Here is a 27029-nt window from a genome sequence, read left to right as displayed (position 1 = left end):
ATGTGGATGTAAAGTGATCTGCGGGTGCACTAGAGGGCACAGAAGGGAAGGAGCGACATTGGGCTTTTGGAAAGCGAATTTTGCTGAAATGGTTTTTGCGGAGCATGTCTCATTTAGGAAGCCCCCATGGTGCCAGAACAGCAAAAAACACCCCACATGGCATACTCTTTGGGATACTACCCCCTCAAGGAACGTAACTAGGGGTGCAGTGAGCATGCTCACCCCACTGGCGTTTAACAGATCTTTGTAACAGTGGGCTGTGCAAATGAAAAATTATATTCTTCATTTTCACGGTCCACTGTTTCAAAAATCTATCAGTCACCTGTGGGGTGTAAATGCTCATTGCACCCCTTATTACATTCCGTGAGGGGTGTAGTTTCCAAAATGGGGTCACATGTGGGTATTTATTTATTTTGCGTTTATGTCAGAACCGCTGTAACCAGCAGCCCCCCTGTGCAAATCACCAGTTTAGGCCTCAAATGTACATGGTGCGCTCTCACTCCTGACCCTTGTTGTGCGCCCGCAGAGCATTTTATGTCCACATATGGGGTATTTCCCTACTTGGGAGAAATTGTGTTACAAATTTTGGGGGTCTTTTTCTCCTTTTACAAAAATGAAAAGAATGGGGCAACACCAGCATGTTAAAGTAAAAAAAAAATTTTTTTTACACTAACGTGCTCGTGTAGACCCCAACTTTACCTTTTTATAAGGGGTAAAAGGAGAAAAAGCCCCCCCAAATATGTAGCGCAATTTCTCCCGAGTACAGAGATACCCCATATGTGGCCCTAAACTGTTGCCTTGAAATACGACAGGGCTCAGAAATGAGAGAGCGCTATGTGCATTTGAGGCCTAAATTAGGGATTTTTATAGGGGTGTACCCGGATGCAAGCGTTACACTTGCCTCCTCCACCAAAAATACTGTACGCCAGTTTTCCCCAAACAGGGTGCCTCCAGCTGTTGCAAAACTCCCAACATGCCTGGACAGTCAATGGCTGTCCGGCAAAACTGGGAGTTGTTATTTTGCAACAGCTGGAGGCTCCGTTTTGGAAAAACTGGCGTACAAGATGTTTTTAACTTTTATTGGGGGGGGGCAACAGTGTAAGGGGGTAGAGTATAAGTAGTGTTTTTACTCTTTATTTAGGGTTAGTGTAGTGAAGTGTTTTTAGGGTACATTTACACGGGCGGAGATTTACAGTGGGTTTTCTGCAGCAGCGGAAAATTAGCTGCATCTCAAACTTGAAGCGGGAAACTTGCTGTAAACCCCCACTCATGGGAATGTACCCTGTACATTCACATGGGGGAGGGGGTGGGAGGGCAAAACTACAAATCCCGGAATGCACTGACAGACCATGCATGCTGGGAGTTGTAGTTATTCAACAGCTGGAGGCACACTGGTTTGGATTGGGAAACACTGAGTTAGGTAACAGACTACCGCAGTGTTTCCACCTCCAGCTGTTGCAAAGCTACAACTCCCAGAATGCATGGTCTGTCAGTGCATGCTGGGAGCTATAGTTTTGCAACAGCAGTGCGCCTCCAGTTGTTGCAATATTACAACTCCCAGCATGCGCTGACAGCCGAAGGGCATGTTGGGAGTTGTACCTGTGCCACAACTGGAGGAGAACAGTTTGGAGACAACTGTGTAGTGGTCTCCAAACTGTAGCCCTACAGATGTTGCAAGACTTCAACTCCAAGCATGCCCACACATGCTGGGAGTTGAAGTTCGACAACATCTGAAGGGCCAAATGTTGCCGAACTACAACTCCCAGCATGCCTGGACAGTCTTGGCATGCTTTGAATTGATATCTGGAGTGCTACAGTTTGGACACCACTGTATAGTTGTCTCCAAACAGTGCCATTTTATATGTTGCAAAACTACAACTCCCTGCATGCCCAGACTGTCCAGCATGCTGGAAGTTGTAGTTCTGCAACATCTGAAGGGCCAGATGTTACAGAACTACAAATCCCAGCATGCCTGGACAGTCTGGGCATGCTGAGAGTTATAGTTTTGAAACATCTGGAAGGACAGTGGTCTCCAAAGAAACTCCCAGATACAGCAGTGAAGATCACTTTACGGCGATCTTCACAGCTGTATCTAGGAAGCCGCCGCCTCCTTCACTTGCCTGCGCCTCCTGTCAGCCAGTCCCTGGTCCTCGGTCGCCGCGTGAGCCCAGGTAACCGGCAGTCCCCGCAACGGCCCCTGCACTTCACCGCCATCTTCCCCTGCTCTGCCCAGACATCCAGGGGCGGACAGAGCAGGGGAAATGAACGTTCCCCCCTCCCCTGCCCTGTGATTCGTCAATTGGCCGCATCGGCCAATCACAGGGGATAGGAGGAGGTGGCACACTGCCACTTCGCTCCTTTCCTCTATGATGAATGGGGCTGTCTCTGACAGCTCCAATCATCCCTGTTTTCCGGGCTATCGTGTCATCAGAGACCCGATCAGCCCGGAAAAGTCGTGAAACGCCGATCTGAATTGATCAGTGATTTGCGGCAATCACCGACATGGGGGGTCTCAGAATGATTTCAGCCGGCACCCGTTCCGATCCCCATCCGGCAAGTGCGGGGATCGAAATTCCCACGGGCGTACAGGTACGCCCTTGGTCCTTAAGTACCAGGACGCAAGGGCGTATCCATACGCCCATGGTCTCCAACAGGTTAAAGGGTTAAGTCAGAAAACTCTCCAAAAGGAGAAAGTGCAAATCTGTAGACAGCTGTTCGGGGTATTGGCCCTCATCAGGGTTTTACATGTACAGTGGGGCAGATTTATATAAACTGTCTAAAAGGAAAACAGCCCAGCTTTCATTTTTGAAGAGCAACATAAAAAAATAAAAGCTGCATTAATTTAAGTAGCTGTGGGCAATATAGACATTTTTTCTTATTTGAGACTTTTGAAATGAGCTCCAATATTTTTGTACCAAAGCCAAAAGTAAATTCAGCAAGAAACATAGAATATGTTAGCAGATAAGAACCATTTGGCTGATCTTGTCTGCCAAATATTCTGAATATTATGAATAGTCGCTGGCCCTATCTTGTAGGATAGCCTTATGCCTATCCCATGCTTACATTCTATCACTGTAATTACAGCTACCACTTCTACACAAAGGCTATTCCATTTAAAGTAAAATCCAGCCCTTCCTTTTTAGGTCCCATTTCCTCAAATTCACTTTTGGCTTTGACTCAAAAACTAAATGAAAACTGGGGGAGATTTATCAAAACCTGTCCAGAGGAAAAGTTGCCCAGTTGCCCATAGCAACCAATCAGATCGCTTCTTTCATTTTGAAGGGCCTTGTTAAGAATGAAAGAAGCGATCTGATTGGTTGTTATGGGCAACTGGGCAACTTTTCCTCTGGACAGGTTTTGATAAATCTTCCCCTATATGAATAAATACAGTGGTCCCTCAACATACGATGGTAATCCGTTCCAAACGGACCATCGTTTGTTGAAACCATCGTATGTTGAGGGATCTGTGCAATGTAAAGTATAGGACAGTGGTCTACAACCTGCAGACCACAAGATGTTGCAAAACTACAACACCTAGCATGCCCGGACAGCTGTTGGCTGTCTGGGCATGCTGGGTGTTGTAGTTTTGCAACACCTGGAGGTCTGCAAGTTGTAGACCACTGTTAGAGAAAGTTGTACTCACCTGTCCCCGCCGCTCCGGACCGTCACCGCTCGTCACCGCTGCCCGGGATGTTGCCGTCCATTGCTGTCGCCGCATCCCCATGGTGTCCCCGATGCTCCGGCAAGGCCTCTGCTTCCCCAGCAACCGCGCTCTCCGTCGCCGCCATCACATCGCTACGCACGCCGCTCCTATTGGATGATGGGACAGTGATGACGTCGATGGAGAGCGCCGACGATGCAGAGGATCCCAAAGAGGACGCGCCGGAGCCCCGAAGACAGGTGAGTGACCATCACCGGAGCTCACGGGGCACCGTACACGGCTATCCGGTGGCAGCTGAAGCAGTCAGCGCTGCCGGATAGCCGTTTATGCGATGGCACTGACATAAAAAAGCATTGTATGTTGATGCTGCCTTCAACATGCGATGGCCTCTGAGAGGCCATCGCATGTTGAAATTATCGTATGTCGGGGCCATCGTATGTCGAGGGGTCACTGTATTGCAAATATGTTAGTCTATGTGTAAATTGATAACAATAATAACACATATTCTAAACTATCTAAATCCACAGGAAAGTTTGTTGATAAAAAAATAACTCTTGTCATAAACCATTTTTCGTGGCCACCATGCGGCTTTCTATGACGCCAGTCGCAAAAGATTATATGACGAAGGCTCAGAAGCTGAGCCTGCTCCATACACTGTGAGTGCCAGCTTCTATTTGCAGCAGACACTCGCCACTAGTGTTTGATTGACATCCCAGCAATGTTACTATGGCAGCCAGAGGAATTTACTAGGCTTTTAGTGCCTGCCTTAGTAAATGTGCTTATGTAATTTTCCCCTTGCATGCTCTATTAGCAAAGCCCAGGTTGAACTGATCCATGCAATACCAAAGTAATATAAAAATTGCTTATTAATGTTTTAAAAAATATAAGAAAACACTCCTCCCTCAAAAGAAATTTAACCCCTTAACCACTTAAGGACTCATGGCATACAGTACCTGTACGCCCTGAGCCTGCTCCCTTTCTATAACTTGGAGCCACGGCGTGGCCCCACGTCATAGCGGGTTGGGCCTGGCCTCTAACAACAGCCGGGACCCGTGGCTAATAACGTGCAGCACTAATTGAAGTGCTGCACGCTATTAACCCTTTAGATGTGGCGTTCAAAGTTGATCGCCAGGTCTAAAGTGAAAGTAAAGTACTGCCGTTTAGCTCAGTGGGCTGTTCGTGACCGCCTCGAAATCGCAGAATCATCGATCAATATTATCCTGTTAGATAACGAGGATCGATGTAAAAGATCAGTGTGTGCAGTGATATAGCCCCTATGGGAGCTATAACACTGCAAAAAAAAGTGAAAAAAAAGTTAATAAAGATCATTTAACCCCTTCCCTAATAAAAGTTTGAATCACCCCCCTTTTCCCCTCTTTAAACATATGTGGTATCGCTGCATGTTGAAATGTCTGAATTATAAAAATATAGTGTTAATTAAAACGCACGGTCAATAGCGTATCCGCAAAAAACTTCCAAAGTCCAAAATAGCGTATTTTTGGTCACTTTTTACATCATGAAAAAATGAATACAAAGCGATCAAAAATTCCGATCAATACAAAAATAGTACCGCTAAAAACCTCAGATCACGGCGCAAAAAATGAGCCCTCACACCGCTCCGTACATGATAAAATAAAAAAGTTATAGGGGTCAGAATAGGACAATTTTAAACATATAAATTTTCGTGAATGTAGTTATGAATTTTTCCAGAAGTCCGACAAAATCAAACCTATATAAATAGGGTATCATTTTAATTGTATGGACCTACATTTTAATTGTCACACCCCTCCCATAGACTTGCATTGAGGGGACGGGGCCTGTCACATGGGGGCGTAGACGTGACGTCACAAATTTCCTTTCCAGTGCTCGGGTACCAGAACCTCCAGCGCTACCGGAGCAGAAACAGGTGGGTGCCGCATGCTATATTGCGGGGGTCCCCAGCGGCGGTACCCCCGCGATCAGACATCTTATCCCCTATCATTTAGATAGAGGATAAGATGTCTAGGGGTGGAGTACCCCTTTAAGGCCAAAATGGGCCTTAAAGGGGTCCGCCACCTCCTATAGACTTGCATTGAGGGGACGGGGCATGACATCACACGGCGGTGGAGTCGTGACGTCATGAACTTCCGTTCCCGTGGTCGGGGCCCAAACCCTCCAGCGCTTCCGGAGCAGAAACAGGTGGGTGCCGCATGCTATATTGTGGGGGTCCCCAGTGGCGGGACCCCCATGATCAGACATCTTATCCCCTATCATTTAGATAGAGGATAAGATGTCTAGGGGTGGAGTACCCCTTTAAGGACAGAGCCAATTTTTTTTTTGCGTTTTCGTTTTTTCCTTCTTTCCTTCTAAAAATCATAACTCTTTTATATTTTCATCCACAGACTAGTATGAAGGCTTTTTTTTTTGCGCGACCAATTGTCCTTTGTAATGACATCTCTCACTTTACCATATAATGTGGGGCAAAATTAAAAAAATACTATTTGTGTGGGGAAATTGAAAAGAAAACAGCAATTTAGCAAATTGGTTTTGTTTTCACACTGTACTACACAATTTACGGTAAAAATGTCAAACTTTTTAACAAAATTAGTGCGTTTAAAATCCCTCTAATTTGACCACCTTTTTCATTTTTTTGGATAAACAACGGTATGAGGGCTTATTTTTTGAGCCGTGATCTGTACTTTTTATTGATACCCATTTTGCATAGATCGAACTTTTAATAAATTTATTTTTTATATTTTTTTTTATATTATGTGACAAAAAAAAGCAGCACTTTTGGACTTTTCTTTACGTTTCACCATAAGGGATCAATAACATTATATTTTGATAGTTTGGACATTGACACACGCGGCGATACCAAATATGTTTATAATTTTTTTAACGCTTTTTGGGGGATAAACAGGGGAAAACAGACAATTAACTTTTTTATTGGGGGAAGGGGATTTTTCACATTTATTTACTTTTTTTTTAAATGTATGCTTTTTTGTTTATGAATAATTTTTTTATAAATTTTTTTACGCTTTTTTGGGGGTAAAAAGGGGAAAAGGGACAATTAACTTTTTTATTGGGGGAGAGGATTTTTCTAATTTTTTTACTTTTTTTTTTTATTTACTTTTTATTTTACACTTTAATAGTCCTCATATGGGACTATCTCTAGCAATCATTTGATTGTTTAAACTGTTCAGTGCTATGCATAGGGCACAGCACTGATTAGTATTATCGGCTATCTTCTGCTCTGGTCTGCTTGATCTCAGACCAGTGCAGAAGACCCGACGAGACGGACGGAGGCAAGAGAGGGGACCTCCATCTAACATTATAGATGATCGGATCCCAGCGGCAGCGCTGCAGATGATCCAATCATCCATATTAAGTACGGCAGATGCCGTGATCTGCATTGATCTCGGCATCTGAAGTGTTAATGGCACACATCAGCGCAATCGCTGATGTGCGCCATTAACGGCGGGTCCATAGCTGCTGATAGCAGCCGGGACCATCCGCACATGACACGAGCACCACTCCGGTGCTCACAGTCATGTATATGACGTAAATGTACGTTATTAAGTACCAGGGCACCAGGACGTACATTTACGTCCTATGTTGTTAAGGGGTTAAATCACCCTTTTCCTATTTTTCATGAAAAAAAATGTGAAAAAATAAATAAATAAATAAACATATTTCTTATTGCATTGTGTGAAGTTGTCCAAACTGTTAAAATATACTGTAACATTATTAATCCTGCCCAGTGAGCAGTGTAAATGGAAAAATAAAATTACCAAACAGAAAAATTTGCTTATTTTTGCTCACATCATATATCAGACATTCAAAAAAAAATATATTTGAAAAAGTCCCAAATAAACACTGCCATGCTTTATTATGTCTGCTATGCCTGGGAAAGAAATGTCACACAGTGGAGAAGTTGCTTCCCTGTCTGAATTGACATGCAATTTTCTGCAATCGCCAACATGGGGGGGGGGGGGGGGGGGATTTTTCAAGTTTTTTCACTTTTTTATTTTAAATGTTTTTACTTTTTTTACACTTTTTATGTCCCCATAGGGGACTATTCATAGCAATTAGTTGATTGCTAATACTGTTCAGTGCTATGTATAGGACATAGCACTGATCAGTGTTATCGGTGATCTTCTGCTCTGGTCTGCTCGATCTCAGACCAGAGCAGAAGACCCTGGGAGACAGCCGGAGACAGGTGAGGGGACCTCCGACCGCCATGCTGGATGATCGGATCCCCGCGGCAGCACTGTGGGCGATGCAATCATCCATTCAAAGTACCGCACTGCCGCAGATGCCATGATCTGTACTGATCACGGCATCTGAGGGGTTAATAGCGGACATATGCAGAATCGCGGATGTCTGCCATTTCCGGCGGGTCCCTGGCTGCTGATAGCAGCCGGGACCTGCCGGGCATGACGCGAGCACCGCTCCGGTGCTTGCAATCATGGCGGAGCGTAAATGTATGTCATGGTGCGTTAAGTACCACGTCACCATGACATACATTTATGTCCCTTGTCGTTAAGGGGTTAAAAAGGAATCATCAGATTCATCATACAGAACAATGTAGTTTCATAGGACTACATTGATCTGTGTGCTCTGCGCTCGATTGATTAAGCCTGGTCCAGCCAGGCTCTATCAATCACAGAGCCGCGGCTGCCATAGGAGGAGAGGTAAGCCCTCTAGCTACCTCCACAGTGGATCACCCACTGCTTTACAAAAATGTTACAGAAACTGCATACAAATGTGTGAAGCATGCCAAAGTATCATGAAAAAATATGTTTGGAGGTTTTATTGAATTTTTTACATTTGTTATATTTGATACCTTCATGTATATACTTTAAGTACTTGATGGCATTTTTACAATGTCAAAGGCATCTAGTTTCAGAAAACACACAGGTGTGATGGTGTAATATAAATATATAATTCAGGTTTTATTTATGTGTGTAACAAATGTGAAAATTGTACTGGCAACAAAAGGGTAATGTTGCAACTCAGTATAATAATGATGCCACCAACCCTCAATACAATTAGTGTAACCACTCACTCACGGTATAATTAATGCCCACACCAACCTTCATTTCCATGAATGCTGACAACTATACTATACATAATGACTTCACCCATCCCTAGTTCAATTGATGCTAAAGCAGTACAGTACATTAATACCTCTAGTACAATTATTAATGCTACCCAAACCTAGTGCGTTCAATGCTATAACATCTAACACAAGTTAGGCTGTGTTCACAAGTTTAGGTTTCTGGTTGCAATTAGATCACAAATGGATGACATATATAAAGGAAATACTAGGAACTTCTATTCTCAGATTTGTTCCTGGCTTTGTAGTCAATAATCACAATTAAAAACCTCAATGGGTGAAATCAGCCTTAAAGGGGTACTCCACTGGACTTTTTTTTTTTTTTAATCAACTGGTGCCAGAAAGTTAAACAGATTTGTAAATTACTTCTATTAAAAATCTTCATCTTTCCAGTATTTATCAGCTGCTGTATGATCCATTTCCTTTCTGCCTGACCACAGTGCTCTCTGCTGAAACCTCTATCCATACCAGGAACTGTACAGAGCAGGATAGGTTTTCTATGGGGATTTGCTCCTACCTTGGACAGCTCCTAAAATGGATAGAGGTGTCAGCAGAGAGCACTGTGGTCAGACAGAAAGGAAATTCAAAAAGAAAAGAACTTCCTGTGGATCATACAGCACACTGATAAGTACTGGAAGGATTAAGATTTTTTTTTTTATAGAAGTAATTCACAAATCTATTTAACTTTCTGGCACCAGTTGATTTAAAAAAAAAATGTTTTCCAGTGGAGTACCACTTTATGCCGAAACAGAATAACATATCATTAATGGCATACATCTCTGACTGGTTTTACATGTGTGGACGCACATTACTGTAAGAACTGGGGTCCATTGACACTTTCAGCTTAAATTTACATGGCAATCCCAATGAGGTCAATTAGAAGTCATAGAACACTGTCATTATCAGTTTCTGTTCATGCATATGAAAAATGTGATGGTTTCTCTGCCCCCTCTTTGTGTCATATCCAGTGGATATGATGAAAATATCAATCTTTAATGGCTCTGTGGTAGGATTACTCCATTTTACTGCTGCATTGTCACTTTTTTAGGAAAATCGTTAATTTTAATGTAAATTTGTTCCCCCTTTGTCCTAACAGCAGCACAAGTGGGGAATTTCTTCCCTGTGAAGCCAGCAGGACAGGTGAAATGTTTATTAAATTACTGCCCAAGTAGATATAATTAAACAATCAAGGTACCCTATGAGGGGTATTCTTCGCAGAAAAGGCCAGAAGGAGGGACAACAGAAAGAGTGCCTAGCACAGATATTAGGAGTATCAAGCAAAAAAAAAAACGGTAAAAAGATACACAGGACCGCACTCTAGTAGCTTGATCAGGAATGAAAGGAAGAACAAAAGATGAGGCTTGAATACAAAACGGGTGCCAAAATCTAATTGGCTCCGCCCCCAGAAATGATGTCATGAACACACACGGCCTTTGATATGAAATCTGCACCAAACTGTTAGAAATGTAAAAAGAAAATATTGGATATAGAACACATATTTGAAAACTAACCCAAAGTCGCCAGATAACACACATCCCAGTCCGCAGCTACAGATAAGCGCAAAACAACAAAAGAAAACTACCGCAAAACCGAAGTCATCAAAAAAAACGCTCCTCCGGCCGGCAGCCAGAGTGAAAGAGTGCAAGAAACTCAGCATGATTACCGGCCAGAAAACTGGAAGCCGTCAGAAGACGCACTTACGGTCTGCAGCTGAGGTGCTACGTGGGAGCGCAAGCTGAAAGCACATGAAACATACAGAGGAGTGCAGCCTAGAGGTGAGCAAAAACCTAAGAGCTCACAGAAAAATAAATACAGAAAAAGGTGCTGCAGAGCAGAAAAACAAATGGGCAAAAACAAGATGGAAAATATAAGCACAGCCTGTCATTGCTGTCCGCACAGGACAGAAAAAAGCACCTTTCTGAGGGCAGGGATCCCCTTTATAGGGTACCTTAATTGTTAAATTAGTTCTACCTTAGGCAGTAATTAAATAAAAATTCCGCCTGTCCTGCTTCACGGAGGAGAAATTCCCCACTTGTGCTGCTGATTAGGACAAAACAGAAACAAATCTCCAACATGTCAATAAGCGCTGACATTGATTTTAATAGGACACGTGTGCTGATCCAAATACATGCGTATATCTAAGTTCACATGTATGTATACAAATACAATATAGACACATACAGGGAGGGGGGGTTTGGAATTTTACCAGTTTTTATTTTATTTTATTTTTTGCGTTTTTGAGTTTTGGGACATTTCATTTAGAAGGGTTTTCAAAAAGAACATATCAAGTTGGGATTTCAGTTGATATCATGCAGTGCGCAAGAATTTATCATGTGCGACTTTTTAGTGTGGCGCATCTTTTGGCGCAACTGCGCTAACTACACCCACCCTGACTTGGCTAACTAAACTGGCTGTGGACAGCACTGTTAAAAAGTTGCACCTTTTGTTACAGCAGGAGGCACAGAACAAAGTAGAGTACTGAAGTAAGAAATGTGATCAGCACCATATTTATCACATGCCCTGCAACAAGTAATACATTTGGTGCAGGAACAAACTTTCCACCACACAAATTAAAGGGGTATTCCGGGACCTCTGCGATCTCGGTGCAGCCCCCGGCATTCCGCACCAGTCACTGCCTCTCCTATAGACATGAATGGAGGGGGCGTGGCATGACATCACTAGGGGGTGTGGTCGTGATTTCATGTCCCCATCTCGGAGGCAGCACCCGGCACAGAGATCACGGGGGTTCCCAGCAGCGGAACCCCTGTGATCATACATCTTATTCCCGATCCTTTGTGTTTAGGTGCTTAATGTAGGGCAATCACTCTAGGTCAGTGATCTCCAAACTGCGACCTTCCTAATGTTGCAAAACTACAGCTCCTAGCATGGCCAGACAGCCAATGGCTGTCCGGGCATGCTGGGAGTTGTAGTTCTGCAACATCTAGAAGGCTGCAGTTTCGAGATCACTGCTCTAGGTGTACTTGAAAACAGAAGCAGGAAAGAAAACATCAAAGAACATTTTACAGGTTTTCCTATGATGCACGGATAGAGATCAAGGGGTTCTAATACCAATAATTGAGGAAAAATTATTGGGTAAAAATAAAATAAAAAATTTCCGCTGCTAACAAGCATCAGCACATAAATGTTTTATTGAGTTTAAACATTAAATTACTTCTATAAAAAAAATCTTAATCCTTCTAGTACTTATTAGCTGGTGAATACTACAGAGGAAATTATTTTCTTTTTGGAACACAGAGCTCTCTGCTGACATCATGACCACAGTGCTCTCTGCTGACACCTCTGTATATTTTAGGAACAGTCCAGAGTAGGAGAAAATCCCCATAGAAAACATATGCTGCTCTGGACAGTTCCTAAAATGGACAGAGATGTCAGCAGAGAGCACTGTGGTCATGATGTCAGCAGAGAGCACTGTGCTCCGAAAATAATTTCCTCTGTAGTATTCAGCAGCTAATAAGTACTGGAAGGATTAAGATTTTTTTAATAGAAGTAATTTACAAATCTGTTTAACTTTCTGGCACCAGTTGATTTAAAAAAAAAAAAAAAGTTCAGTATAAATATACAAGCAGAGGGCTCCCTCTAGTGGCTGCTGCTTGAAGACAGAAGTTAAGGGCAGGTGAAGGGAAGCATATTATTTTGAATATGACAAGCAAAGAAAAAAAAGAGAAAAACCAGTGGCACCAGTATCTTGCTGTGCAGCTCCACGAGATGGACAATGCAGGCGTGCAGGCAACAAGCCAGATATAATCAGAAAAACGGTGGTGCTAGGACAATGAAAGACATAATGAATACAGTGTGATACACAAGAAAAAACGGCATCCTGCACTCGCCATGTAGATTCTGAACCTTCAGCTCCCATCTCGGGCTGCTAATCCGGCAAAGGAGATGAGGTGGCGTGGGGCGCTCAGAGGCGACTGCCGGCGGTTTCACGCATATAAATGCGCTTCTTCCGGCCTCGATGACGTCATTGTGCCGTGCAATGATATAGAGCAGGTGAGAGATCATGTGATCACAGGTGCAGTGTCACGGGGAACACATATAAAGAAAAAGACAAGGTTAAAAAAAACTAAATTATCAATGTGCACTGGGGTAAGTGAATACCTTACATAAATGCACCGGCACTAAAGAACTAAACAATATAAAATTGCAAAAGATGAACTGGCTCAGAGAAATGGGGATAGATCCAGCCTATCATTATGGCCAAGCGGGCCCTGCGCCTCTGTGCACAGTATCCAACGGTGCTCCGCTTGTAATAGAATCTGCCGGCGATTGATTCCTTTCACATTTCTATGAATCAATTCAAGTCCACCAAATTTTACAGTAGAACAGTCACTATTGTGGAAATCTTGCATGTGGGTCACAAAACGAGGAGACCCTCCCCCTTTTTCACAGAATACAGATGCTCTCTAAATCTCACGCTGAGCTGTCTCTCAGTTTTCCAAATATAAAAGAAATTACAACTGCAACAGATGAAATATTCAACAAAGGAACTCCGGCACGTTATAAGATCTGTTACAGTATAACGGTTACCCCCTAATACTCCTGCAGAGGAATTGACATTGAGAGGGCACTGAGGGCAAAAACGCATTTCTTATTGCCTTTAGGAACTATAGAGGAATTTCAGAGCTCCGGCGCTCGCGCGTGCACCCTGGGGTAGGAGCAGAGAGGCTGGGGAAGAGTCAGAAGAAACAGGAGATGAGCGAGGGGCTGGGATTCGCATGCGAGCGCGTCCCGCGATGCGAATCCCAGCCCCACCGGCAGCAGAAGGAGATGGGCCATGCGCTCACGGCTCGCGTGTGCGGCCAGAGCGCAGGTCCTAACAGTAAGGTCTAGTCTGTTTTTTTACCACTTCTTTAGCACGTTCTATCTGCCTTCTATGATACACCCTATTTTGTAAACGTAGTCCTATCTCTCTGGCTTCATCCTAAAAATCTGCATCATGAGTGCAGTTACGTCTGGCCCGCATCTCCCCCACAGGCAAATTTTTAACCACATGGGGGGGATGGCACGAGGCAGCACAACACACGTAAGAGGGGGTATCATAGATGGCAGATAGATCGTGCTAAAGAAGTGGTTAGGTCAAAAAACAGACTTAACCTTACTCTGGGTAAAAAATCTTCCAGACGACATAAGAACACTGGGCAACAAACAATTGCTTTTGATACTCAGTATAGTGTGGATTTTAGAGCAATAACTAATATTATACATAAATTCATGCCAATTATTACCAGTGACCCTAATTATAAGTCTATATTCACTGAAGGCTATAGGTGTGTATCAAGAAGGGCACCCACCATAAGCCAACTACTTCTAAAACTATGAGACCATTGACTTGGTTGACTAATATAGGTACTTATAAATGTGGCCACAGCATATGCATGTGTTGCAGTGTTATGTTTACATCTAAAGAATTTTTTTCTGCTTTGAGAGATGAGACGTACGCTATTAAGCAATACATTCACTGCAACACATCTTTTGTGATATATTTGGTGACATGTTGGGACTGTAATGTCCAATATGTAGGGTGTACTACTGGCCCACAAAAAATTAGGGTTAGAAAGCATCTTTCAGATGTACGGCATTTCAGTTCCCGACATGTCTTCATGATTAGCCAACACTGCAGAAAAACATGAGGGTAGTCATACAAGTCTAATTCTCCAGGGTATCGAAAGGGTAGGAGTCCTAGTGAGAGGGGGTAACCATAGACTGAAGCTCCTAGATAGGGAGGTTTATTGGATCATGGGGCTTGATAGTAGATATCCAATGGGATTAAATAAGAGGCAGGATGTTATACTGCACTATTAAAGGAGATGTCTGGTGCAGACTTTTCCTATTCCATCCTTCCCGGGCTGCAAAAAAAGAGAAGACAATCTTTTACTTACCTTCCTACGTTCCCATGGAGCTCCACTACAGCTGATCGGTCGGCCGGGCTGTCTACTTCCTACTTCCCTTAGCCCGGTACGTCACACAGCGCTTCACCCTATAATCGGCCGAGGCGGGACATTGCTGCAGGACATCGCAGATATCAAGTTGATTTATAGGTTAAGGGTGGGTAACAAATAAAAAGGAAAAAGTCGAAATGTATTATATTATCATCACTATTTCCTAGGTGTCCCCAAACCTGCACATTAGTTACTCTATTAGGTCTGTTGGTTAACATTAAAGGGGTACTCCACCCCTAGACATCTTATCCCCTATCCCAAGGATAGGGGATGAGATGTCTGATTGCGGGGGTCCTGCCACTGGGAACCCCCCGAGCCCTCTCCTGCCATACCCTGTGTCATCTGCTGCACAGAGCAAATTTCGCTCCGTGCCTGATGGCAGGCAATGCAGGGGCTGGAGTATCATATCACACCCACTCCCATAGGCTTGCATTGAGGGGTGGGGTGTGATGTCATGAGGGGATGTGGCCATGACATCACAATACTCCGGCCCCTGTATCGCCCATCATCAGGGACGGAGTGATGTTTGCTCCATGCAGCAGATGACACAGGGTGCTGTAGGAGAGAACACAGATAGAGATAAGATAGAGGATAAGATGTCTAGTGGGGTCCGTACCCCTTTAAGTCCAGTAGGGCACCCCCTCTGCTTGGGTCCAGCACCGTTTGGGAAAAGTTAATTATATTTGACTGTAGCCAAAACCGGTTTCCCCTATAAGATTCACTGGTCTAAGTTGCCCAGTTTATATGAGACTAGTTAAAGAGTAGGCATACGAGAAAAAGATAGATCAGCTCACCACTTGGATTTGCCAGGCACAGGTGTATAGTAATTCAGAAGCATGAAAGCAGGCAGATAGAAGTGGAAACCCAGCTCCCAATAAAGCAGTTAAAACGTTAAAAAAAGTAAAAAATGTTTATTCATGCAAAAAAAAAATTTAAAAAAACATAGCAGGGTAAGGTACTGACATGTCACTCTAAAATCGGAGTGAAACGCCAACGCATTTCGTGCATAAGCTCTTAGTCATAGTTAAAGAGTACCTGTCATGATCTTGTAAAATGTTGTAATCCTCCCCGTTCTCTACCCCATCATGATATTATTCTTTTTTAGTTTTCTACCTTGATATTGCTCTGTATTTTCTGCTCAGTCTCAGATTTACACACCCCCTTAGCCCTCCAGACTGCATTTCCTGATTTTGGACCTCTGCCAGGCCAGCAGGAGTCCAAAGTCTGTGCAATAGATGTGGAAATGTGCTCTGGACAAGTAGGGAGATGCCTGGTGGCAGCTACTTTTAAACAAATAAAACACAGAAAACTTCATTTTTTTAAACAAAGTATTTTAGAAAGATTTTGTCATTTACCATAAGGAGTGCAATAGCAAAAATTAGTTTTAATGACAGTGCCCATTCAAAGTCCCCCATGATTGCCACCCCATTGTGATTTTCTGACTTGTTTATTTGTCTCATGAATTGATCTTCTGCCTCTTCCATTATATTTGGTAGCTTATAGCAACCCCCCATGAGTTATAAATTTTTCTCTCCATATGATTCTACACATAATGACTCCTCATTATCATTTTCCTTACATATATCCTCCCGCAGTGTGGCCTTTGCCTGGACTTTACAATTTTTCTGATCCTTCATGAATGACTTATAACCCTGTATGTTTACCACCCAGTCATAGCTATGTCCAGCTATTTCTCTGTTATTCCCACTGTCATAATTTTCCTCAGACATAATTAACTCCAGTTCGTCAATTTTTTTAGGTCAAACTTCTAGCATTAGTCACCCTGCAATTTAGTAGAGCATTTGTTTTTTTCTTTTAATCCTCTTTACTATTCTAACATCTCATTTCCGCTCTACCCCCTGGTACATTAAAAGTCCCAGTTCTCTGTCTATAACAGGACTGCCATCAGAAATTGTTGGGCCCCTTACACAGCTCAAGGCCTAGCCCCCCCCCCCCCCCCCCCCATATAGTTGGTGTAGGCCCCTCTGTTAACTTGTGAATTTGTCAGCAAAAAATATTGTTCGAAAAGAACTGGGGTACCTTTAAAACTTAACTTTTAATACGTGCTAATAATAAGGTCACTCAATAATTATAAAAAAAATATATATAAATTAAAATTCACAAATACCCATTGGACCAAATATTTCAACGAATGGCAACTGATTATCACAAAAGTACTGCAGTGTACTGCATTTTTTGAAATATTTGGTCCTATGGGTATTTGTGAATTTGAATTTATATATTTTTTTATAATTATTGAGTGATCTTATTATGAGCACGTATTAAAAGTTGTTTTAAAGGTACCCCAGTTCTTTTTTAACAGTATTCTTTTGCTGATTTTGGTTGCCGAGGAGATTTTTTCTTGATATCTTGCTGGTATATAGCTTAACAATATATATATATATATATATATATATATATATATATATATATATATACTAAAAGGAACTTGTCAGTCACTACTTTTTTTAGCCTCTGTAACCAATAGCAACACATTCTACTATGTTTCTACATCCTGGAATGATAATATAGCGGAGCGGCTCTATACAGCGCTCACATCTCTGCTCTGTACTCCGGCCGGCCAGTGATGTGAATAGCACATCACTCATTGATATTTTCCGCCCAGAGTGGGGATTGGCCAGATGGTTGCAGCCAATCACAGCTCTCAGAGGGAAATATGAATGAGTGATGTTCTATTCATATCACTGGCCAGAGTATAGTGCAGAGATGCGAGCGCTGTATAGAGCCGGTCCACATCTTTGCAATAGAAAGGATGATCACAGCAGATGTCAGCAGCGATACCTGCTGTGATCTTTCCTTAACTGCAGGTACTACTACTTCCATCATGGAGCACACTCTGTTCCATGTGGGGAGCTGTAGTACCTGCAGTTAAGGAAAGATCACAGCGGGTATCATGCCTGACACTCGCTGTGATCATCCTGTATAATGTATAGATGCGGGCGGCCGCTCTTCTATGGTCCCCTGCACTGACGTATATACACCTATTCATATTTCCCACAGACAGTTGTGATTGGCTGGAACCATCTGGCCAATCACAGCTCTTTGCGGGAAATATGAATACGTATATATATATATATATATATATATATATATATATATATATATTTTTATATATATATATATATATATATATATATATATATATACACAGGAATACTGTGGTAGATGTAAACAATGACATTGGCTAACCCTCAACACTGATGTTAAAACTGAGACATTAGCCAGTATATCCTGAGCTCACACACCAATGCCAAGGTTTCTCAAGTGGCACGGGACCTAAGACTAACCTACCTGTGCGTGATAAGCAAAACCAGGGGCCAGTGGGAAATTACGGCAGCATGAGGCCGACTCACAGCCTCCTCCCAGATTACCTCCAGTGTGGCTGGGCACACATCCAATGGGAGGAGGGAGGCAGACTATAAGCCCCACCCAGGTTGGCTGATATAGTTGCTGGCCTCACAGGTGAACCTTAATGCTGCCTAGAAAGGGTTCAAGGTGCATTATATATGCATGCAATGGGGGATGCCTGCAGCAGACTACAAGTGCCACAATAGGATCCTACACCAGATGGACGGTGTGTACATTGTTTACTTCTACCACAGTAGTGCACCTAAATTCCTGTATTATTCTAATTGTTACACATCCACACAGTCCATCTGGTGTAGGATCCTATTGTGGCACTTGTAGTCTGCTGCAGGCATCCCCCATTGTATGCATTTTTATGCTGGATATTGCCTCTAGCAACAGATCACAAAGGCAGGATCTGCTCCCCCAGCATAAATGCACAACTGCATTTGGGGTTGAGCACCTTCAGCCATTTAAGACCATGTCTTTCTTCTTGTTGTTTAAATTTTATACTTGGAGATGTGTAAACTCCATATGTAATGCACCTTGAACACTTTCTAGGCAGCATTAAGGTTCACCTGTGAGGCCAGCAACTATATCAGCCAGCTTGGGTGGGGCTTATAGTCTGCCTCCCTCTTCCCATTATATGTGTGCCCAGCCACACTGGAGGTAACCTGGGAGGAGGATGTGAGTCGGCCTAATGCTGCCCTAATTGCCCACTGGCCCCTGGTTTTGCTTATGACACACAGGTAGGTTAGTGTTAGGTCCCGTGCCACTTGAGAAACCTTGGCGTTGGTGTGCGGGCTCTGGCATGAACTTCATCTAAGGATAAACTGGCTAATGTCTCAATTTTAACATCAGTGTTGAGGGTTAGCCAATATCATCGTTTACATCTACCACAGTAGTGCACCTAAATTCCTGTATTTTTCTAATTGTTACACATCCACACCGTCCATCTGGTGTAGTATCCTATTGTGGCATCCCCCATTGTATGCATTTTTATGCTGGGGATTGCCCCTAGCAACAGACCACAAGGACAGGATCTGCTCCCCCAGCAAAAATGCGCAACTGCATTTGGGGTTGAGCACCTCCAGCCATTTGAGACCACGTCTTTCTTTCTTTCTTGTTGCTGTATATATATACGTCAGTGCAGGGGATCATAGAAGAGCGGCCGGCCGCATCTATACATTATACAGGAGGATCGCAACTGAACCCGGGGCGATCTGTCAATTAGTACAGGTACTACTATTCCCATCATGGAACAGTGTGTTCAATGCTGGGAGTAGTAGTACCACCTAAAAATAAAGAATAAAAAGTGAAAAACACACACACTACATTTTTATTATTGTCGGCTATATTTTCTGTGCCCTGCCCGCCCACATAAATTGTTCCTTGTTTAAAAATTAATAAAAATGTTGTTATAAAAAAGATAAATTTTGTTAAATACAATGTTTTCCATAACTACTGTATGTTTTGAAAAAAATTTTTATAAAAAAATGTATCTTCATCACTTTTTTGGATCGCTAAAGTCCAAAGAGAATAAAAAACGCCTTAAAAAACGCCAAAGTTAAAACCCACATGGCGTTTTTCTTGGCATTTTTTTACTCCCGTAGACTTCTATGGGAGAAAAACGCCACGATTTCAAGGGGAAAAACGCCAGTGGCTCAACATGCTGCAATTTTGCAAAAACCGTCAAAGCGCTGAAAAACGCCAAAAAAGAGTGAAAAACGGCAAAAGGATAAAAAAAACTTGCCAAACTGAATAACGTCAAGTGGAAAAAGAATTTTGCGATTTCTCATTGATTTACAGCTAATATCTGGCCGCAGCATTCTTTGGCCAAAAAAAAAGCCATGAGGCAGAATAAAAAAAACAAAAAAAAAAAACAAGTAGAAACTTAGCCTAAGGGTACGTTCACACGCGCGGATCTACATCGTATTTTATGCTGCAAATCCGCTGGTGAAGGCCCGCTCTATGCTGGCTTTACATGTGCCTGCTCGTAGGGGCCATACGCTGCTATGAACATACACACTGCGATGTGCGAGTCGCAGTATACTCGCACATCGTGGGAGCTCTCTGCCTAGTTCAGAGCAGGGAGAGCGGCTGCAATGTGCGAGTACGCCGCGCACATCGCTGCAGGGTGTCTGCTTGTAATGGTGTATTGCCTCTACCAGCAGGCACATGTAAAGACAGCATAGAGCGGGCCTTTACCAGCGGATCCGCAGCTAAATACACTGCGAAAATCCGTGCGTGTGAACGTACCCTAAGGCTGCAGAGTACGGAGCTATGTATACTAGCAGCACATCAAGAAGCTTACACCTAGTGCGGGGAAGGGAAGAGCACCACAATTGAGTCACAGTGTGCAGCTGATCAGCAAAGCCGTCCGCTGTATCACCTGTCATCAGCCACCGAGCGATCCTTGCTCCGTGCAGCTGAGGAACAGGGTGCTGCAAGAGATATCGTGGTGGTCCCCAGTAGCAGGACCCCTGTGATCAGACTTCTTAACATTCCTAACATTCCTCTCACCTGGCAAACAGTCAAACTTGTTAGGGTGATCCAGATCAGGGCTAGCCTCTCTGACCCTTATCCCTCTACCCCACCTTTTAACTGTCACAAGCCTAGCTCCCTCTTTCTTCAGCACCTCCATGCCACTATCCTCCCCACCTCTGCCCCAAGGAATGCTGGTTCATAGAGTAGCAAACTTCTCACCAAGTTGCCAATAGATCCCGATCTTGTTGTTCCCTTAGATCCAGGATCCAGGCTTTCAAATAAACAACTTGCACACACCTCGCACAGCAGTATACACTCTCAAACTGCTGTTCAAGGATTGCATATCTAGAGCATTGTCAATCATGGAGGACATTTCAGTAATGGGTATAGCAAAGATATCAAACAAACAAAATCAGACAGTAAATAATACAATTAATACATTGGCTTTTCTCTAAAGTCTCACATTTTGTTTTCACACACACTTTGTATGAATCACACACTAGCAGTCTCATACACTCGCTTTGTACTATTAAAATGGCACTGCTTCCCTTCTGAGGCCTTCTGTGTGCCCAAACACCAGTTCATGGTCACATATGGGGCACTGCCTCATTCAGGCGAAATTTGGTGCTTTTTCTCTTATGTTCTTTGTGACAATGAGAAAAATTAGAAAAAGTGGTGCTAAACATACAAGTCTAACATCTTGGATGTTTAACACATGATGTGAACAGAAAGTAGACACATGGTAAATATTGATTAATAACTATTTTATAAGACAGGACTGTTGTTCTTTCAAAGAATTTCCCATTTTGAAAAATGCTAATTTTAAAATTGTTTGCTTATTTGTGGGTTTAAAAATTACTGAAAATATCAACCAGAATTTACCAGTTACATGAAGTATAATCTGTCATGAAAACAAATATCAGAATTAATTAAATAAGTAAGTGCCTCTCCATGTAATTACCATGTAAAGTGACCCACATCGGATATGTAAAATGCAAGCCACTGCTCTATTTATTGTCCATGGAGCTGCTAGAGAGAGCAGCTAAAAAACCGAAAGCCACCATTCTGGTTTTTCACCACAGAAAAGAACAACATTCCTGTTCCTGAAGACCCTGAGCCTCTGGGACCACAGTAAGATAGCTTATAGGTATCTTGTGCACCCACTTCTGCTACCAAGGGAAGCCAATAAGAGGCAAACATAGACTTAGCAATGCAGACACAATCCTTTTAAAAATGACAAGCATATAACCCCTTTAACTTGTTAAGGACCAAGGGCGTACAGGTATGCCCTTGCGCCCTGGTACTTGAGGGTGGTGATCGGAATGGGATGACTGCTGATATCTATAAGCAGCCATGCCGGCACATCGTCTAGGGGGGCCTGGCATGCACGGACAGCCAAAGGGCATGCTGGGAGATAGAGTTGTGTGCCTCCAGCTGTTGCATAACTACAATTCCCAGCATGCCCTTCAACGGTCAGTGCATGCTGGAATTTGTAGTTTTGCAACAGCTGGAGGCACACTGGTTGAGAAACACCGAGTTAGAGTCTGTTACCTAACTCAGTGTTTCCCAACCCGTGGCCTCCAGCTTTTGCAAAACTACAACTTCCAGCATGCACTGCAGACGACGCATGCTGGAAGTTGTAGTTTTGCAACAGCTGGAGGCACACTGGTGGGGAAACACTGAGTTAGTCTGTTACCTAATTTGTAGTTCCTCCACCAGTCTGCCTTCAGCTGTGGCAAAACTAATTTGTAGTTTTGCAACAGCTGGAGGTTTGCACCCCAACACCCCACGCCCCTCCCCCCCCTGTGAATGTACAGGGTACATTTACACAGGCGGGGGGTTTACAGTGAGTTACCCAATGCAATTTTGATCTGCGGCTAAAATATTCCGCCGCAGCTCAAACTCCCAGTGGGAAAACGGGAAACTGGTTGTAAACCCCCGCCATGTGAATGTACCCTAAAAACACTACACTACACAAAATAAAGGGTAAAACACTACATATACACACACCCTTACACTGTTACCCCTCCACTGAACCCCATAAAAATTAAAATCGTTTCGTATGACACTGTTTCCTAAACGGAGCCTCCAGCTGTTGCAAAACAATAACTCCCAGCATTGCCAGATAACTATAAAGGAATAGAAAAGCGCTCAATAGCGTAAAACTGCCAATAAGTAACAGTGAATTTAGGAACTCTTACCAGAGGCGCTTGTGTGAGCTCACACACAACAATGGTCAGAGTGAGTGAGTATAGTGCCCGGTCTGCAGCTTCCCCAATCATGCGAATAGGGGCGGGTAAAGACTTCCAAGGAGTAGTGGGTTTCAGCGGCGTTGACCAGGGATGGACACGTCAGGTGAGTAGAATAGGTTTGTTAAAACAAAAAAGCAACTTGTTTCATCGTGCTTACGTGGTTTCATCAGGCACTACAAACAGGATAAGGAGGGATCTTATATACTGAATGATATTAACTCTTTTGTAACTTTCGTAGCTTTTTAAAAATATTTTAAATTTCAAATCACTAGTATGATTATCATTCGGGTTATGCAGAAAACATACACCCATATGAATAACAAATATAAAATGACAGCAATCTAAATTAAATAGACAAGATATAAATAGTAACCATATATGATAGATTATTATTACAATAACAGCAGTGTGTATAAAATACATCACTACAAAATAGAATATGTGTGTGATTGACGCGCACCCACATGTGCATAAAAAAATGATATTGAATATTCTTTATATTTAGCATTAATTATTTCTATAATTGTTCCATACTAGAAAGCCTATGGCAATAAATAGATCCCACTATAGGTTGGGCTTTAGTAACTTCTTTTGTTTACAATTATAAATGCGCATAAATATGCGCGTCGGCACACACACACATTGTACATAAGGATATTAAAAGATCCCATAAAAAATATCTCTCCTATACAGAAGTCATCATAAAAAAGAAGTTATTATAATATTTAGACACTAAATGAAAATAATAATATTGAAATTAAAAACAAGAGAAAACCTTAAAACAATAATAGTGGCAAAGCACATATCACTAATGCAAAAAAATCACTGCATGTGAACAGGGGACCAGGATAGAGTTCAGCACACATTTTCGATGATCTCATTTAATCCCTGAGGGATCAACCTAGCCAATTTATAATTCCAAAAGGATTCTCCATTGATTAAATGTTGAAATCGATTGGAATAATCTTCTGGAATTTGTTCTAGTATAATTAACCCGATAACGACCACCGACGAGTATAGGTGTCCAGGTTGGCGGCCGTTCCCGCACCTGGACGTCTATACTCGTCCATTATTCTCGTGGGTGCTGCCCAGTGCACCCACGAGATCGCGGCAGGGACTCGGCTGTATCACACAGCCGGGACCCTGCTGCACTGCCAGGACCGAAGTAAACTTCGGTCCCGGCAGTTTTAACCCTTACAGCCGCGGTCGGAAATGACCGCGGGCTGTAAGTGTTATGACAGAGGGAGGGAGCTCCCTCTGTCTCCTCTGCAGCACCCCGCATCGCGATCGCGGGGTGCTGTGTGTGGCCGCACTGCCGGGAGTGAAGTTCTCTTCATTCCCGACAGTTTAACCCTTACAGCCGCGGTCAGAAGTGACCGCGTGCTGTAAGGAGTTCTGACAGAGGGAGGGAGCTCCCTCTGTCTCTCCTGCAGCACCCCGGAGCATCGCGGGGTGCTGCTGCATACCTGGGCAGCCGGGGGTCCTACAAAGACCTCCAGGTCTGCCCTGGGTATTGCCTGTAGGACGTGCCAGAAGCACGTCCTAATATGCTGCCTGCTAGTGAAAACTGGCAGGCAGCATATAACTGCAATGCTTTGGAATATTAAGTATTCCAAAGCATTAAAAAGTGTAAAAATAAATAAATAAATAAAATAAAAGTGTAAAAATAAATAAAAATGTAATAAAAGTGTAGAAAAAAAAAATTATATATATACATATATATATATATATATATATATATATATATATATATTAAAAATACATTTATTAAATTAATCTAATTAAAAAAAATGCATAATGTGTAGGATCGCATTGGCGGACATCTGCAGCATGTAATATGCTGCGGATGTCCACCATGTGATCCTACACATTATGCAGCAGTCACGGTAATGAGCTCCCTGCTGCGGTTGGGTAGCTTTGTGTGTCCACTCATAGCGGCGGATTTCCCGCCAGCAGTCATGAACGGACACACTGAGCTACCCAGCCGCAGCAGTGATGGATATATTCGCCATGAGCGGGTGCTTATTCCCACAACATGGCGGATATATCCTTCAGGAGCCTTAACTGTCACAGACAGACGCGTTATACTGCTAGCCGACCAAGGACCAATCAGAGAGGTCCCTGGTGCAGCCAATAACTTGTAGGGGTGCGGTATATAAATGGGGTCACTTGTGGGGGTGGGGGTACTGTTCTACCCTGAAAGCCAAATGGCGCTCCTCTCCTTCTGAGTCCTACCACGCGGCCAAGGAACCATATATGGCCAAAGCGGGGGTATTTCTGAACATGGGACAAGCAGCTAAATAAAATATAGGGTGCATTTCTTTCAATATCAGAAGATATGTACAAAAAATATGCCCCCCAAATGATGCATTTGTAAAAAATTGCACATTTCGAATTTTTAACACTGACTTTGTAATAATTCCTGCCAAAAAACTATGGTGTTAAAATACTCACTGTACCCCCTAGCGAATACCTTGAGGGGTCTAGTTTTTAAAATGGGGTCATTTGGGGGGGGTGTTCCTATGTTCTACTACCTTTTAATTTCTGCAAACCTTGCATAGCACACAAAAAAAGATGTACTTTTCAAATTTTCAAAATTTTCAAAATTTCAAGTTAAATTGTTAGGCTTCTAACTAATTTAAAATGTTAATTAAAAACAAAAAAATGACGTCAAAATAAAGTAGACATCTGAAAGTATAAGTTTCATAAACTATTTGGTCAGTATGTATAAATATATGCAACCTATTAGCGTTAAAATAGCAAAAAATCTTATTTTTTTAAAAAAATTTCATGATTTTTTGCATTGTAAAAAAAAAAACTACAAATGATATCGGCTTACTTTTACTTTGTACATGAAGGATAACTTGTGACAAAAAAACAATGTCAGAATTATCGTGATTGGCAAAACGTTACCAGAGTTATTCTCTAATAAAGACAGACATCCCCGATTTGAAAAAACAGGCCTGGTCTTTCAGGGGCGAACAGGTTTATTTGTATTGATCCTTAAGGGGTTAAACACAAAGAATTTGTATCACTTTTATGTACAATAGAAAAGTGTTGTGAAACACTATGTAACAAAAATAGTCTTTTTTCTATTTGATCTGTGCTTGCACATGCGGGACCGCAGCATCTGTACAGTGCGTTCCACATATTACAAACGGCAGCTGCACGTTAAGAGAAGTATCGCATATTGTGTCCCGCAATCAACCAGATATTTAATTAAAAACTTTTTTTTTGGTTTGAAAAGATTCGAAGTCCTCAATCCTGGTGCTCTTGATCATATTAAAACAAAGGCAAAGGTTTTTCTTGCAGGGGACACACCCCCTCTCCACTATCTCATCACTAGTTTTACAAGGAAAATCATTTTTAAATCTACTCGGTGCCAATAGATTTTTTTTATTTTTTGCATGTCTAAATGTGACATTTGGGGATCTAGGAACTATCTGTTTTAATATGGGATCAGCAGCAAGAATAATTGGCCAATTTTTCCTAATCATTTTTTAAATTATATTTAAATTTATTTTCTGTGTTAATCTCCTCACTTGAATCTACATTTTTTGCCATATTTTTTGTCAACAAAATATTGATTGTTTTTTGGATTTACCTTATTATAAGCTGTGCATAATAATTTTTTTTGGATATCCCTTATCTTGAAACCGTTTTATTAATATCGCGGACTGCATTTTAAAATCCGTGTCACTTGTGCAATTTTTCCTAATACGGACATATTGCCCATAGGGCACATTCTTTAGGCAATTTGGATAATGTGCACTGTCAAAACTCAAGAAACTATTGACATCTACTTGTTTAAAATATGTACGAGTATTGATCTCACCTTCCTTCACCAGATTGGCATGTTGGGAGTTTTGCAACAGCTGGAGGCACCCTGTTTGGAAAACACTGGGTATTTTTGGTGGAGGAGACACGTGCCATGCTTGAATCCGAGTCTGCCCCCTTGCAAATTCCTAATTTAGGCCTCAAATGCGCATGGCACTCTCTCACACGCCCTGTCATATTTCAAGGCAGCAGTTTAGGGCCACATATGGGGTATTTCGGGAGAAATTGTGTTACAAATTTTGGGGGCTTTTTCTCCTTTTACCCCTTCTGAAAAGAAGAAGTTGGGAGCCACACCTGCATGATAGTGTAAAAAAAATATATGTTTACACTTACATGCTCATGTTGCCCCATACTTTTCATTTTCACAC

The 27029-nt window shown here is 42.4% G+C and overlaps 1 protein-coding gene across 1 annotated transcript in view; it reads left to right on the top strand.

Moving 5' to 3' along the window:
- The first annotated feature begins 3534 nt into the window (after positions 1–3534).
- Positions 3535–27029, top strand: part of LOC130284515 (gamma-crystallin 1-like) — a 42285-nt gene continuing 18790 nt past the window's right edge. Inside the window, exon 1 of the mRNA XM_056534934.1 lies at positions 3535–3900. Within this exon, the coding sequence (XP_056390909.1) occupies positions 3691–3900 (210 nt within the window). The 5' untranslated portion in view covers positions 3535–3690. The remainder of the gene's footprint in view (positions 3901–27029) is intronic.

The sequence above is a fragment of the Hyla sarda genome, chromosome 8 (genome assembly GCF_029499605.1).
Source record: "Hyla sarda isolate aHylSar1 chromosome 8, aHylSar1.hap1, whole genome shotgun sequence".
Taxonomy (NCBI): domain Eukaryota; kingdom Metazoa; phylum Chordata; class Amphibia; order Anura; family Hylidae; genus Hyla; species Hyla sarda.
Note: the sequence above shows the minus strand (reverse complement) of the source record. Positions and strands in the feature narration are given on the sequence as shown.